The sequence below is a fragment of the Ascaphus truei genome, chromosome 19 (genome assembly GCF_040206685.1).
Source record: "Ascaphus truei isolate aAscTru1 chromosome 19, aAscTru1.hap1, whole genome shotgun sequence".
Taxonomy (NCBI): Eukaryota; Metazoa; Chordata; class Amphibia; order Anura; family Ascaphidae; genus Ascaphus; species Ascaphus truei.
The window spans coordinates 19,848,666-19,866,160 of NC_134501.1; the positions used below are offsets into that span (position 1 = coordinate 19,848,666).

A 17,495-nucleotide genomic window follows, 5' to 3' on the forward strand; every position below is an offset into this window, starting at 1 on the left:
AGGTTTCGACGTTTAATATTTTCCGACTGAACCGTTTGCTGGAAAAATAGTTTCATGTTTTCGTTACTAAAATGACTTGCAAAACATGGCGTTATTTACGGGCACATTAACACGCGTTTAATGCGTGAACGTTGATATTTACCACGCGCAGTCACTTGGATGCTAAAGAGATATCTGGGTTGCATTGCAGAACCGACTCTATTAACATTAAGAGCTGAACAGCAACATGGCATCAATTTTGCAGTCATACTTAAAAATAAAGGTTTAATATACAAGATCCGTAACTGTTACCACTTTTGTGTTGTTTTGTTAATAATGACTGCAGTTTTTCACGTCTTGTACTGATATATAACACTAGCATTTAGCACACTCTCTCATTACAAGCGACTTCTTCCTTTCGCTCTTGTTCTTTACTACAAACCTCCGCCGTTCCCGTGCTGCGTTCTACTCTCCATGAATAACACATTGAAACGGTTATTTGGTCCTGCGGCTGTTCTGCTTACACCTCTGACCCTTTTTTTTTCCCAGTCCCCTGTCATGTTTCACAACTGATCGCAGTAATCTCGTCTATTGCAAATTTAATGAGGACATTGACTCAAGAGTTTACATGTAAAAATAGTAGATACAATTAAAGTTTCTTGTAGGGTTTGTAACCTTTGCCAGTAAGAATCCTGGCTCGGGAAAATCAGAGCATGTCTTCTGGTCGCTATTAAAGCAGGGGGTGCTGAACTCCGGTCCTCAAGACCCTCCCAACAGGTCAAGTTTTTAGGATATCCCTGCTTCAGCACAGGTGGCTCAACCAGTGACTCAGTCGAAGAGCCTGCTTCAGCACAGGTGGCTCAACCAGTGACTCAGTCGAAGAGCCTGCTTCAGCACAGGTGGCTCAATCAGTGGCACAGTCTGCGCTGAAGCAGGGATAACCTCAACCTGACCTGTTGGGGAGGTCTTCAGGACTGGAGTGGAGAACCCCTGCATTAAAGAATCACATGGGCCTCTTTATTTGCTCGGCACTATTTCTGGTAGTATTATTTCTGGAGACAAGGGGACACATAAAAAGTAACATTGTATATCAGGGCCTGAAACCCGCCGCCGATGGAAAGACCGAGGCGAGCAGTCTTCTTCCCAGCTCGTTCATAGGGCACGTTATGTCTGGAAACCTTTTACCATTATCTTTGAAATAAAAAGAAATAAATCCATATGTAACCTGCAAAAGGAGCGTCCGGCCCTCTGACGACAAATAATTTTATCTGCAGCGTAGTTTTGATCAACTTAGTGAAAATAGAGAGGGCAGGGTTCGGGGACAGGGACAGGGTGCCTGCGTGTGTCCAGAATCTACTGAGTCGCTTGTTGAGGACAAGTCCTCACAAGGTAGCTGCTGCTCAGCTACATTTATTTATTTATAAAATATTTTACCAGGAAGTAAGACAAATAATACATGGTTACAAATACAGTTACATAATGAGCAGGGTATACATTATATACAAGACATTGCATGCACAGTTAAAGATAATTTGTATTATGGGCGTATGTAACAGTTACAGACCAGATTAAAATGTGTGACAGCCTTAGATTTGAAAGAACTTAGACGGGTGGTGGATGTGAGAGTCTCTGGTAGGTTGTTCCAGTTTTGGGGTGCACGGTAAGAGAAGGAGGAACGGCCGGATACTCTGTAGAGCCTTGGGACCATGAACAGTCTTTTGGAGTCTGATCTCAGGTGACAGGTGCTGCTTGTGGTAGAGGTGAGGAGCTTGTTCAGGTAGCTGGGTAGCTTGCACATAAATAATTTGAAGGCAAGACAGGAAAGGTGAACTTTGCGCCTAGACTCTAGTGATGACCAATTTAGTTCTTTGAGCATTTCGCAGTGATGTGTGTTATAGTTGCATTGGAGAACAAAACGGCAAATTGAATTGTAGAGGGTGTTAAGTTTGCTAAAGTGGGTTTGAGGTGGGTTTGAGGTGGGTTTACATGCCCCTGGGACACCTGGGTAAGAGGCTTGTAGCCACCCCTGCCATCTCCCCTTTTGCTCCTAATGATAAATGCTATTTATCTTCTATTGCTGTCCTACAAAGAATGAGTTCGCAGGTGTTTTTGATGTAGCTCTTCACATCTTGTATAGCTACACCTGGGACAAGGAATTGCAGAACCACTGCAGCAACTCACAGAATTCCATGGGGACTGAGTTGGTATTAGAATGTATATATTTATAACAACATTTATGTAGTGCCCTGAGGGCGCTCTACATTAAGCTGCATCCACGCTGCTACTGAGCGTGCTCATACTTGGCGCTTGGCGCGCTCACTTTAATGTAATCAATGAGCATGGCCACGCTGATGCTTCATGTGCACGTACGCTCGACAATGCACAGCGCTTGGGGTGACATGGAAAAGTGATTTCCAAGCGCCCAGAAGGGTCACATGACCCAAATTACATCACGATAGTTCCTTCAATAACACGCCCCGATCCAGCCAATTACACACCCCCTCCCTTAAATGGGACATTATGGTCTGGCTATGGGTTGGATGCATTGTGAGCTTGCTTGGGTGGTGGGCAGGGGTGGGACATTATGGTCGGGCTATGGGTTAGGTGCACTGAGAGCTTGCTTGGTTGGTGGGCAGTGATGGAACATTATGGTCGGTCTATGGGTTAGGTGCACTGAGAGCTTGCTTGGTTGGTGGGCAGTGATGGGACATTATGGTCGGGCTATGGGTTAGGTGCACTGAGTGCTTGCTTGGTTGGTGGGCAGTGATGGGACATTATGGTCGGGCTATGGGTTAGGTGCACTGAGAGCTTGCTTGGTTGGTGGGCAGTGATGGGACATTATGGTCGGGCTATGGGTTAGGTGCACTGAGAGCTTGCTTGGTTGGTGGGCAGTGATGGAACATTATGGTCGGTCTATGGGTTAGGTGCACTGAGAGCTTGCTTGGTTGGTGGGCAGTGATGGGACATTATGGTCGGTCTATGGGTTAGGTGCACTGAGTGCTTGCTTGGTTGGTGGGCAGTGATGGGACATTATGGTCGGGCTATGGGTTAGGTGCACTGAGTGCTTGCTTGGTTGGTGGGCAGTGATGGGACATTATGGTCGGGCTATGGGTTAGGTGCACTGAGAGCTTGCTTGGTTGGTGGGCAGTGATGGGACATTATGGTCGGGCTATGGGTTAGGTGCACTGAGAGCTTGCTTGGTTGGTGGGCAGTGATGGGACATTATGGTCGGGCTATGGGTTAGGTGCACTGAGATCTTGTCTTGGTTGGTGGGCAGTGATGGGACATTATGATCGGGCTATGGGTTAGGTGCACTGAGAGCTTGTCTTGGTTGGTGGGCAGTGATGGGACATTATGATCGGGCTATGGGTTAGGCGCACTGAGAGCTTGTCTTGGTCGGTGGGCAGGGGTTGGGCTCAAGTCTCTGGATTTAGTCTTGGCAGTGGCATGGTGATTGGTCTGACATTGGGGACAGCGGAGGCTATTGGATCGGTGAGATGGGTGACCTTGCAGGGCTTTGGAGAGAATGAAGGAAGGTTTAGGAAGGGGTAAGTGTAGGGCAGAACGCTAGTGAAGGAGGGAATGGGGTAGAAGGGGGTTAACCGGGGATCATGGAATGTGATGGAGAAGAGATGAGTTTTGAGTTGTCTTCTGAAGATAGGTAGGGAAGGGGCAGATTGGATGTGGTGCGGGAGCTTGTACCAGTGGAGGAGGGTGAGTGAGGCAAATGATTGGAATTGAGTGATGCATATATATATTTTAACTGGTGATTAAAAATATGCAAATTTTTCGGATAAATCTGGTCTCTTTTTTTTTTTTTTTTTACTGAGGACTAGCGCATATTTACCCTCCTAATGTATGTCACCGCAGAGCAGCACTGGTACACGGTGACGTTTCATCGGTGCAAACGTCCGACTAAAATTCTCCTCGTTCCCCAGATAACACCGCGAACATTCTGGTAAAACACGGGCAGTTTAACCGGGACGTAGCCAAAGTCCATTACCTGCCTATTGTGATCTCGGACAACGGGAGCCCGGAGCAGATCGGCACCAGCACCCTAACCATCGCTGTCTGCAAATGTGACGAAAATGGGAAATTCACGTTCTGCGAGGAGGCCGCTCACCGGGTCGGGGTTGCCGTCCCAACGCTCGTCGTCGTTTTTATTTCTTTGTTACTCATCATTTTGGGTGAGATTTCGTCGGCAAACGCACCTTCCTGGGCATTCATTTCTGTTTGCTGCGCGTCTTATGGAGGTAGCATTACTTAGTAAACATGGGCCTTTATGCTTTACAAATATTTGGATGTTTTTAACTGCTTGTGTCCGCTAAAAAACAGCCCTACCGGATTTACAACAATCATGGGATTTTGACCTGTTTTTATGTAACAAACCTAAATCTAAAAGTTGTAATGTTTTTTTTTTTTACATTTTAAACACTTTTAAACCAAGTCTTTTTATACTTTGTGGAGGAGGTTTTGGGGGGTTTATGTTTCAGGAAGTGTCCCTGTTTTGTTAGTGGAGGGCCCCAGCGATACCCGCTTTCTATTCGGGGGTGCAGGTGGCTTTTTGCTTACTTCATGTTACTGCCCATGTGCACGGTGCCTTACACTGTGAGCATACAGTACACGCGGCCTCTCTTCTGCCGTATGTTAGTATTATTTTATTTCACTTTCCCAGGCTAGTCCTCAATTTAGGGGTCAACTTATCAAGGTCACCCGGCTGCCAGAATATAAGGAAACATTTCCCTTAATAAATCTGATGCTGTTTTTTACTCCACTATTGTCCCCAGTTGTGCAGCTCAAACAATGTGATAAATAGATCCAAATTAGATCATTTCAACCGCTTTGTCACCAGAGGGTCCAGCAATGTATTACATATTAGAAACATATAGCTTTGTATGTTGAGGGTATATTGCTTTGCATGTTGAGGATATATTGCTTTGCATGTTGGTGATATATTGCTTTGCATGTTGAGGATATATTGCATTGCATGTTGAGGATATATAGCTTTGCATGTTGAGGATATATTGCTTTGCATGTTGAGGATATATTGCTTTGCATGATGAGGATATATTGCTTTGCATGTTGGTGATATATTGCTTTGTATGTTGAGGATATATTGCTTTGCATGTTGAGGATATATTGCTTTGCATGTTGAGGATATATTGCATTGCATGTTGAGGATATATTGCTTTGCATGTTGAGGATATATTGCATTGCATGTTGAGGATATATTGCTTTGCATGTTGAGGATATATTGCTTTGCATGTTGAGGATATATTGCTTTGCATGTTGAGGATATATTGCTTTGCATGTTGAGGATATATTGCATTGCATGTTGAGGATATATTGCATTGCATGTTGGTGATTATATAGCTTTGCATGTTGGTGATTATATTGCTTTGCATGTTGAGGATATATTGCTTTGCATGTTGAGGATATATTGCTTTGCATGTTGAGGATATATTGCATTGCATGTTGAGGATATATTGCATTGCATGTTGAGGATATACTGTATTGCATTGCATGTTGGTGATTATATTGCTTTGCATGTTGAGGATATATTGCATTGCATGTTGAGGATATATTGCATGTTGAGGATATATAGCTTTGCATGTTGAGGATATATTGCTTTGCATGTTGAGGATATATTGCATTGCATGTTGAGGATATATTGCTTTGCATGTTGAGGATATATTGCATTGCATGTTGAGGATATATAGCTTTGCATGTTGAGGATATATAGCTTTGCATGTTGAGGATATATTGCTTTGCATGTTGAGGATATATTGCATTGCATGTTGAGGATATATTGCATTGCATGTTGAGGATATATTGCTTTGCATGTTGAGGATATATTGCATTGCATGTTGAGGATATATTGCTTTGCATGTTGAGGATATATTGCATTGCATGTTGAGGATATATAGCTTTGCATGTTGAGGATATATAGCTTTGCATGTTGAGGATATATTGCTTTGCATGTTGAGGATATATTGCTTTGCATGTTGAGGATATATTGCATTGCATGTTGAGGATATATAGCTTTGCATGTTGAGGATATATAGCTTTGCATGTTGAGGATATATTGCTTTGCATGTTGAGGATATATAGCTTTGCATGTTGAGGGTACTGTATATTGCATTACATGTTGAGGGTACTGTATATTGCATTACATGTTGAGGGTATATTGCTTTGCAACCTCTGGCAGCAACGAAATTAAAACAGATAATGAATGTATACATATTTGGTGGTGCACTGCCCCCTCTTACATTTCTCGCTATCTCCGACAGTTGTCACCTTGCTGATCATCGTGAAAAGGAGACAAAGAAAGAAAAACATTAACATCTTAGGGAAAAACGTGGCTGAGATCCACGAGCAGCTGGTCACCTACGACGAGGAGGGAGGCGGAGAGATGGACACGACCAGTTACGACGTATCGGTCCTGAACTCTGTGCGCAGGAACGTGGCAGCAAGACCCAAGCACGAGGCCGAGCCGGGACCCTGCTTATACGCCCAGGTCAAGAAACCCTCCAGAAACGGAGAAATGGCGTTCATGATCGAGGTGAAGAAAGACGAGGCGGACAACGACGGCGATGGACTCCCCTACGACACCCTTCACATATTCGGCTACGAAGGGTCCGAATCCATCGTGGAATCCCTCAGCTCGTTGGAATCGGGATCCTCAGACTCTGACATAGATTACGACGTGTTAAATGATTGGGGTCCCAGGTTTAAAATGCTGGCCAACTTGTACGGCTTGGAACCCACTGAAGAGTCAGCTTATTAACAGAGCCCGTCCCACATACACTCAGAGCTAAGGTCTTATCATGCTCCAGTTTTGTTCTCCAACATAATCAAATTTTATTTTGCTAAAAATGCTGGAAACATCATTTTTTTCCCCCGTTTAAATTTCCTTTTATCGTGTTGTGTGGCAGCCATGTAATTTTATCCCTGGAGTGTTGTTTTTCTCAGGGATAGAATATGGCATGAACATATCTAGGGGAGAGTTGGTAAGCAAGTGAGAGCTACAAACAGAACCAAAGAAATATGTGTGTGTGTGTGTGTGTGTGTGTGTGTGTGTGTGTGTGTGTGTGTGTGTGTGTGTGTGTGTGTGTGTGTGTGTGTGTGTGTGTGTGTGTCTTTGAGTAGAGGAAAGCAGATTGCTGCTATAAATGCAGCAAAAACATCCTTATGGCGTCAGCTAATTAAAACTCTTCTTCACATGTAGATGAGAACTTGTGTATTGTCGTAAAAGGACATATTCTATTTAAATTCTTATTTTAGATCCTGAATTAAGTAGAATTAGCCGTGTTAGTCCAGCCGCGTTAGTGCAGAGTAAACGAGCACTTCAGTATTCGGCGATACCTATTTAATTTGAACAGTTAATATTATAAGACAAGCTTTCAAGAGTTCTACTCTGTTTTAGACCAAAGTTGCTGATTTCTTTGACCAATACCTGATCTATTTCAATTGGTTTTTTTTTAAATCCAAGACTTCTATAAATCAATCTGATCAAAATGTTAAGGAATTATTTTCTTTGGGGATGGAGGCGGTTCACAGCAAATGTTTCACACTCCCAAAAAATATATATATTTCAACGATGAAATCATGCAAGAAAGGACATTTCGACAACAATTATAGAGATTGTAAAACCAGCCCTTCCCTTATAATGTATGGGAGCGGGTGTAAAAGTCCACTTGAATATAATCATTTCCAGCGGCGTCTTAAGCAGTATTTTAACGGCCGTTCACAAATGTTCTCTAATTCGCATTAAGCTATTTTCATCCAACTGAATACTGTCACCTTAAATCAGGGGTGGGCAACTCCAGTCCTCAAGGGCCACCAACAGGTCAGGTTTTCAGGATATCCCTGCTTCAGCACAGGTGGCTCAATCAGTCGAAGACTGAGCCACCTGTGCTGAAGCAGGGATATCCTGAAAACCTGACCTGTTGGAGGCCCTTGAAAACTGGAGTTGCCCACCCCTGTCCTAAGTACTAATCTGTCCTTCCTCAGGGATACATGTTTGTGAATAATTACTTGAAACTTGCTTGTGCTAACCATGTTCCCCTGACATTTACCTGGTGCTGCAAGATTGTTTTTTTTATAAAGACACACGTTGTAACGAGCAACATATATTCTTTTGCTACCTTTTTATGACATAACAATATACTCGGGGGAAACTAACTTTTTAGATGATGCAGATGGGAAATTGTTTGAAGTGTTTCCGGCTTTACAAGCAGTCAAACATTGGTAAGAAAGATTTCTTACTAACAAGTCTGAATGTTTTTTGTTCGAGTTGTATTTTTTATTTTATTTTTGTATTTTATTTTAACATAATCCATGTGTATTTTCCCGCTGTTATTTTGTATGAATTTGAAAGCTGTTTTTACAAATACCCTGTAGCTTTTTTTTTTTTTGGTGGCGATTTTGTAGGGTTTCTATTAAAATAAATGAAACACTTTGGAGATTACTGGAATTATTGACACGTCTGATGAAGAGGCCCCCGCAGCCTTGAACGCGGATCACCAGATAACCTTGCAAGATTGATATATTGGTCCATTAAAAAGGGTATTGCAAGCTATAAACTATCTTCCTGGTTCTGGTCCAATACGGCTGCTAGCCGCATTTCATGGAATTACTGAGTGAATTTCTGATATGTTTCCGTTTACTTGTAGTGCAAAGGAGTTTAGGATTACAACATTAAATCAAATTGTAATGAAATAATTTTAATAAAGTACAGTATATGGGGGTGTTATTTATTTAGGTGTAATAGTGCCTGTGTGTCCACTCATGCTGGGAATGAGTGGCACTCCCTTTTAAGGAGTGAGACTGCCTTCTGAGTGAGACTATATGAATAAGACTGACTACCAATCAGTGAGAGACCATATAATAATAATAATAATAATAATAGCATGTTCTTGTATAACGCTGCTAGTTTTATGCAGCGCTTTACAGAGTCATTTTGCAGACACAAGTCCCTGCCCCGTGGAGCTTACAATCTTTTTGTTTTATGCCTGAGGCACAGGGAGATAAAGTGACTTGCCCAAGGCAACAAGGAGCTGACACTGGGAATCGAACCAGATTCCCCTGCTTCAAACTCAGTGCCAGTCAGTGTCTCTTACTCACTGAGCTGCTCCTCCCTGATAATGAGTGAGACAGCACTTTTATGAGGGTGACTAACTCTTAACCAGCGAAACTGCCTGTCATTAAGTTAGACTTCTTACTTTTTGGAAGGATCGCTTTCCAGTAGTGAGATCCCCTTTTAACGAGTGTGACGACCCTCCAAATAAGCAAGATAGCTATGAGTCGTATTCACTGCCAGTCACTACACACGTCCCTTTCCACATTCAGTCCATCAGACTTATTCTTCTTTCTGAGCAGTGTGGGGTATGAGAGCCATTCAGAGAATGCAGAGATACAATATTAGAACACCTTGGTGTGATACAAAATAGCACAGAAATATCCCCACAAAATATTACTCGCGTTCTCTGCTGCTTCTACCATATAAAGGCCTTTGAATTGAATACATAATGATGATGGAGATTAAACAGGTTACTTTGGGGATTAGGCAGGAAACAGTGGAGCACAGGCTGGTAGAAGAAGAGGGGATACATAGATGATGTTTGCTGATCCACAAAGGATTAATAATCTCATATCAAATGGAGACAGCTGCCACTGCACTGTCACATCATTCGCCCATGTGTGAGCAGTAACAGCTCCCCTTATTTGATAAATAAAACCCCAAATGTCTCTATTCAGACCTTACACATTGTGTCGGAGGTCTCGACAGCAGAAAAGCAAAGTATACTTTTATCCCATTGGAAATACAGCTGAGAAAAGCAGGGTGTTTAATACCATTTTCAGGCCGCAGTCACGTACGGTCCAGCAGTTACCTGCTCCTGTAATTTCACTGATTGAAGTTTAAATCAAACCGGACTGACAGGCGGCGGAGGAGAAAGCGCGTTGCAGCATTTTAATGTAATCATGTTACCATGCCATGCACATAAATCAACACTTGGTGGCAGTGTGTTCCCCCTGTCACATCGCTGCTCTGCTCTTCCAATTTCAGAGACCCGATGAAGCAGTCTTCTCTCATTTAACTCCTTTGCTGCCAGGCAGAACTACAATGCTTTTTTTTTGTTGTTGCTGGGGTCATGTGTAAGAGCAGGGTGATTATGAGAAGAGGGAATGTGGAGTTTTTTTTCCCTTTTCTGTACATGTGGCAGAGATACAGGGCTGGCCAACTCCCACCTTCAAGGGCCACCAATAGGGCAAGTATTAGGGATACCCTGTTTCAGCACAGGTGGCTCAATCAGTGGCTCAGTCACTGATTGAGCCACCTGTGCTGAAGCAGGGATATCCCTAATACCTAGCCTGTTGGTTGCCCTAGAGCAGGAGCGCGCAAAAAAAAATTTTTTGCGCCCCCTGCCTGCTCTTCCCCCTCCCCCTCCCTGCTCGCGCCCCTCCTCTTACCTTCTCTCCAGCATCGGCGGCATCATTTGACATCACGACATCATGTCACGTCACAACACGTTGCCATTTGATGCCAGGTGGTAAAGGCGATGCATCGCCAGAAGGCGGCTCAGAGCAGGTGAGAGGAAGTTACAGAAGCCTTGCGCCCTCTATACACCCCCACCCGGCATTTAATTTAAATGTTGGGGGGGGAAGAGCGAGGGGTCTCTGTAAGTGCCCCCGCCACCACCAGAAAATCTTGCGCCCCCCAGTTTGCGCACCCTACCCTAGAGAACTAGCTTTGGACACCTCTGGGTTAAAACAAAATGTCCTGCAGTAACGAGGTCCTGCCAGCAGAAATATAGGTTCCCATCAAATCCTGCTGCAACCTGCAAAATATGACATCAAAAATCCCCACAGCTGGTGCTCTGTGTGATAAATGTGATATGTTCTTATATCTCAATAGGAAACAAGGGTGAACATAGCAGCCCTGATAATAACATGAATAGTGTACCATTACCACCTAATGTCAATGAAACCTGACAGGTGTCTGCTCCTATTTAGTTAGGCTGATGTATCACTGAGTGATCACGTCAGCTCCACAAATACATTCCAGGTGTGTCTACGTGTCAGAGATATGTCTGGTGGCCCTGTTTTGGTGGCAAAGTTACAAAAGCTCCCACCCCACTGCCTTTCTTTCTAAGGCTGGGCCCATGGTGCCTTCATCTGTGCGGAGGCGTGCGTGGCCGTGACGTCACCCGCATGAAGCGGGTGCGTTTTTTCGGCCATGGTATGCTCGCCGTCCGAGGGCGTGTCTAGGGGCGGGCCAGTGACGTCACGGAGCTGGTTTGCCCTCATTGGGTGAACCGCTCACGTGACCGGCCTGTCGCGCCAAGAAATCAGAACGCGAAGACTGCCTTAAGGACGTCTGTACGCTCAGCGTGCGGACACGTCCGCACAGTCTGCGGTACCATGGCCCCAGCCTAACACTACTGAATATTTACATGGAGTTTCACAAGGCACCAACAACAACAAACAAAACAACTGCAAACCCATGCAACTTTACGCTCAAATTACCGGGTTTGCCTGTTTATAAGGTGACGTTTTTTTTTTCCAATAAAGTTATGTTGAAAAGTACATACTCGCCTTATAATCGAGTCCCGCTCACTTTGCGAGCCAATCAGCAGTCGGATGTATGTGGTAGGAGGGTAACACGCAGGAAGCCCCGCCTTGGGGGCCTGAAGCAACCATGTTGCTTGTGGCAGGAAGCTCAAACCGAGAGAGACAGACACAGAGAGAGAGACACAAAGACAGAGTGTGTGTGTGTGTGTGTGTGTGTGTGTGTGTGTGTGTGTGTGTGTGTGTGTGTGTGTGTGTGTGTGTGTGTGTGTGTGTGTGTGTGTGTGTGTGTGTGTGTGTGTGTGTGTGTGTGTGTGTGTGTGTGTGTGTGTTTTCTTGTGTCTTTTTTCTTTCAAGCTACTACTGAAATTAGGGGGTTGCCTTATATTCAGGGTCACCCTATAATCTGGCAAACACGGTATAATCTGTGAATGAGATAGTTGACTTGGTATTTTTTGGTGATTTTTGCCATTGTTACCTTTTTATAAATATCCGGTTACAGTAGTTTTTTGAACATCCGATTCGCCGACAGTTTTCCCGGGACTGAAATTATCCTGACCCGGGTCACATGCCCAAATTGTTGAGCGGGGAAGGTGGCTCTAGCGACAGAGGAAGTTAGCGCAGTGCGGGGGCCTGACCGGGGGGGGGGCACTGAAAGTCGATCCCAACTTCCTCATTTGTCCGGCTAACCCCCTCACCCCCATGTCCGCGACTTTGTCGAACAAATATTTCCCTTATCTCTAATTGTGGATGTGGGTTTATCTGTGCTACATGCAAATAAACACTGGGTGGCACTGTGTCCCAAAAATTAATGTTACTCATTTAAATCATTGAGCATCTTCTCCCTAAGCATCTCTGTAAAAAGGAAGGATCCATAAACTGCAGCACACAGCAAATACAAATACCCACATGCCTAATATAGGTTCACACCCCTGCATTTCCCCATTATCTCTCAGCATATAGTGCTTCACCGCAGCTAAGGATTCTGGGAAATGACATGCTAATGAGCATAGTGTGTCACTTTTTACATTAAATCCATTTTAAGATGGGCCCCTCTAAGCTTCTGCCTGCCGCATTGCACAGCTTTTCAGCACAGCCTGGGTTAAAGAAGTGCAGAGCCAGCAACCTACTCACAGACAGCTATTTCTACCTTTGTCTTCTCCTCAGTGTGAGGCTGGTTATACTGGCTTTGCAATGGGAAGCTCAAGCAGTAACTGAAGCTGAGGAGTGGTATTTGGCTTACTTTTGGACTCCCCGCTGCTGTATCTATATGCCACTGTCCTGATGAAGCTCTCTCATGGAGCCAAAATATTACATTGCTCTATACAGGCATACCTCGGTTTAAGGACACTCACTTTAAGTACACTCACGAGTAAGGACTTATCGCCCAATAGGCAAACGGCAGCTCGCGCATGCGCCTGTCAGCACGTCCTGAACAGCAATACCGGCTCCCTACCTGTACCGAAGCTGTGCGCAAGCGGGGAGACCATAGAGCCTGTTACACATGTGTTATTTACATCAGTTATGCACGTATATGACGATTGCAGTACAGTACATGCATTGATAAGTGGGGAAAAGGTTGTGCTTCACTTTAAGTACATTTTCGCTTTACATACACGCTCCGGTCCCATTGCGTACGTTAATGCGGGGTATGCCTGTGTTACATACACGCTCCGGTCCCATTGCGTACGTTAATGCGGGGTATGCCTGTGTTACATACATGCTCCGGTCCCATTGCGTACGTTAATGCGGGGTGTGCCTGTGTTACATACACGCTCCGGTCCCATTGCGTACGTTAATGCGGGGTATGCCTGTGTTACATAGTTACATACACGCTCCGGTCCCATTGCGTACGTTAATGCGGGGTATGCCTGTGTTACATACACGCTCCGGTCCCATTGCGTACGTTAATGCGGGTTATGCCTGTGTTACATACACGCTCCGGTCCCATTGCGTACGTTAATGCGGGGTATGCCTGTGTTACATACATGCTCCGGTCCCATTGCGTACGTTAATGCGGGGTATGCCTGTGTTACATACACGCTCCGGTCCCATTGCGTACGTTAATGCGGGGTATGCCTGTGTTACATACACGCTCCGAGCCCATTGCGTACGTTAATGCGGGGTATGCCTGTGTTACATACACGCTCCGGTCCCATTGCGTACGTTAATGCGTGGTATGCCTGTGTTACATACACGCTCCGGTCCCATTGCGTACGTTAATGCGGGGTATGCCTGTGTTACATACATGCTCCGGTCCCATTGCGTACGTTAATGTGGGGTATGCCTGTGTTACATACATGCTCCGGTCCCATTGCGTACGCTAATGCGGGGTATGCATGTGTTACATACATGCTCCGGTCCCATTGCGTACGTTAACGCGGGGTATGCCTGTGTCACATACACGCTCCGGTCCCATTGCGTACGTTAATGCGGGGTATGCCTGTGTTACATACATGCTCCGGTCCCATTGCGTACGCTAATGCGGGGTATGCCTGTAGTTACATACATGCTCCGGTCCCATTGCGTACGTTAACGCGGGGTATGCCTGTGTTACATACACGCTCCGGTCCCATTGCGTACGTTAATGCAGGGTATGCCTGTGTTACATACATGCTCCGGTCCCATTGCGTACGTTAATGCGGGGTATGCCTGTGTTACATACATGCTCCGGTCCCATTGCGTACGTTAATGCGGGGTATGCCTGTGTTACACACACGCTCCGGTACCATTGCGTACATTAATGCGGGGTATGCCTGTGTCACATACACGCTCCGGTCCCATTGCGTACGTTAATGCGGGGTATGCCTGTGTCACATACACGCTCCGGTCCCATTGTGTACGTTAATGCGGGGTATGCCTGTGTTACATACATGCTCCGGCCCCATTGCGTACGTTAATGCGGGGTATGCCTGTGTTACATACATGCTCCGGCCCCATTGCGTACGTTAATGCGGGGTATGCCTGTGTTACATACACGCTCCGGTCCCATTGCGTACGTTAATGCGGGGTATGCCTGTGTTACATACACGCTCCGGTCCCATTGCGTACGTTAATGCGGGGTATGCCTGTGTCACATACACGCTCCGGTCCCATTGCGTACGTTAATGCGGGGTATGCCTGTGTTACATACACGCTCCGGTCCCATTGCGTACGTTAATGCGGGGTATGCCTGTGTCACATACACGCTCCGGTCCCATTGCGTACGTTAATGCGGGGTATGCCTGTGTTACATACACGCTCCGGTCCCATTGCGTACGTTAATGCGGGGTATGCCTGTGTCACATACACGCTCCGGTCCCATTGCGTACGTTAATGCAAACGGCAGCTCGCGCATGCGCCTGTCAGCACGTCCTGAACAGCAATACCGGCTCCCTACCTGTACCGAAGCTGTGCGCAAGCGGGGAGACCATAGAGCCTGTTACACATGTGTTATTTACATCAGTTATGCACGTATATGACGATTGCAGTACAGTACATGCATTGATAAGTGGGGAAAAGGTTGTGCTTCACTTTAAGTACATTTTCGCTTTACATACACGCTCCGGTCCCATTGCGTACGTTAATGCGGGGTATGCCTGTGTTACATACACGCTCCGGTCCCATTGCGTACGTTAATGCGGGGTATGCCTGTAACAATTTATGTAAAAAGTATTGTAACAGGCCAGATTCCCTGAGGTGGATGTATTGTTTCCGCCTTCATCGCGTTTGTGGTGTTTGGGCTGCGTGTTTTTGGGAGGTCAGCGGTCTTCTGGTTTCCCCTGGAGGTTAAAAAAATGCTCCCTAATATGCTGTTATTATTATATTATATTATATATTTTCTCATGTAGAACCAGGCTTGCCTGTTGAAGGCTAACCCGGGGACGTTTTGCAATAAAAATGTAAAAAAAAAATGATTAATTTATTTTATTTATATATTTATTTCTCCTCCCTTCCCCCGGCAGCGGCATCTCCCCCCTGCAAGGTCCCGCCAACATGGCTCCGCGACGTCAAATGGCGCCATGCGGTGTCAAGTTGCCGTGACAACGGCGCGCCTTATGGCGCCACGTGACATCCCGTTGTCATGGCAACGGGACACCAAGTGACGCGAGCTATGTCACGTAGCGTCCCGTTGTCATGGCATCGCGTCACTTTTTTTTACGTCGCGGAGCCATGTTGACGGGACCCTGCAGGGGGAACACGCCGCCGCCGCCACCCGGAGATTTTTCAGGTAAACCCGTGGCCCGGAGATACGTGGCCGAAACGCGTAGTCTCTGGGTCAGGCCCGGAGTGGTGGCGACCCTGTGTAGAACGGATACTGTACACTGCGCTGCACATAGAACGGTGAAGGAGCAATGGCTCCCTGCCCTGAAGAGCTCACAGTCTGTTGTTTAGCAGAAGGAGATGAAGTGGCTTGCTTCTTCTCACTGGTCTCATATCAGCCTGGAGGGGCGGCAGTTATGGCAAACATAAATAGCAAGCAGTGTGAAACTGCAGTCCTCAAGGGCCACCAACAGGTCAGGTTTTTAGGATATCCTTGCTTCAGCACAGGTGGCTCAACCAGTCCCAGCTTCAGCACAGGTGGCTCAATCAGTCCCTGCTTCAGCACCGATGGCTTAATCAGTCCCTGCTTCAGCACAGTTGGCTCAATCAGAGGCTCAGTCGAGCTGTGCTGAAGCAGGGTTATGTTGAAAGCCTGACGTGTTGGTGGCCCTTGAGGACTGGAGTTGCCCACCCCTGGGGTAAGAGGATCCTCTAATATCTGCTATGGCCGTGCAGTGCTGCCATGTGCTCTCCACTAGAAAGGGAGCGTCAGCCAGAATGAGTTTCAGCCATTTCCGAGACAAAATGTTTTGCTCAAGGTCAAACGCAGAAGGTCAACGGCCAAACGGTGGTTAATAGCCCGGAACATTAAATGCCCTGATGTGTACGTGGGTCTCCGTGATGTGGTGAAGTCTGCAGGGCGTGAAATGTCCAGTCACGTGGCACGTGCTGCAGTGGGGGAGCCACCGAAAGTGACCCGGTCTTTAGAAGACGGCTCAGATACTCAGATTCGTGGCAACTTGAACCAAAACACGTGATTTTCCGGAAAGAAAATTCTAACTAGAATTAGAACGGAGTGGGTCACTCAGTTAGAATGTAGCAATAGGTAGAATTTGATGAAAATATGGGGGTGGGGGGGTCCCTGTCTCAAAATTAAATGGTTAATATTTTAACCCTTTCAGGCGCAATGGATCCATGCATTGCAAGCCCTTCTGCACCTGGAAGGGTTAAAGGTATATGGGGCCGTTATCACCTGCACTCGGTTGTATCCAAACACATTTATCTGTAGTGTGAGAAGTGTGTGACACAGTGCAGCAAAGATGATGGTGTATGCGTTATTCCGGTGTGCGCAAACTGGGGGGGTGAGATTTTCTGGGGGAGGCGCGGCGCTTACAGAGGCCCCGCGCCCTTCCCCAAAGCATTTCATTAGATGCCGGGGGGGGACCGCGCGAGGCCTCTGTAAGTTCTCTTTTACCTTGTCGCCGATGCTGCATCGCCATGGCAACGCGGCATCAAAGGATGCCGCCGGGTCACGTGACATCACGTTGCCATCACATGACCCCATGGCGTCCTTTGACGCCGCAGACAAGGTCAGAGAGAGGGGTGCAAGCAAGGGGATGAGAGCAGGCAGGGGGTGCAGGGGGAAAGTTTGCGCACCCATGTGTTATTCTATTGGATGTCAGGGTAACAGGGCCAGTCCTTCCTAGGGTCAAAGTGAACTAATGCCAGGGGCTTCGACCTGAGTGACTGATGCCTCTTGCCCCCAAATCTGACATACAGTATAAGTATTTTAAAGCTGCACACCAAGCAATATCCTACATGTGTTTTTTTAATAAATCAATTCTGTTCTATGAGAAAATACTTGTAGTGTTTTTTAAAAAAAACTCTGAATTACATTTTTAATGTATTATAATATAACAAGC

The 17,495-nt window shown here is 46.0% G+C and overlaps 1 protein-coding gene across 1 annotated transcript in view; it reads left to right on the forward strand.

Annotated features, from left to right (window-relative positions):
• Nucleotides 1–7,851, forward strand: part of CDH5 (cadherin 5) — a 45,259-nt gene extending 37,408 nt beyond the window's left edge. The window contains exons 11-12 of the mRNA XM_075576760.1: nt 3,918–4,166; nt 6,270–7,851. Coding sequence (XP_075432875.1) covers nt 3,918–4,166; nt 6,270–6,766 — 746 coding nt within the window. The 3' untranslated portion in view covers nt 6,767–7,851. The remainder of the gene's footprint in view (nt 1–3,917; nt 4,167–6,269) is intronic.
• Nucleotides 7,852–17,495: the final 9,644 nt, after the last annotated feature.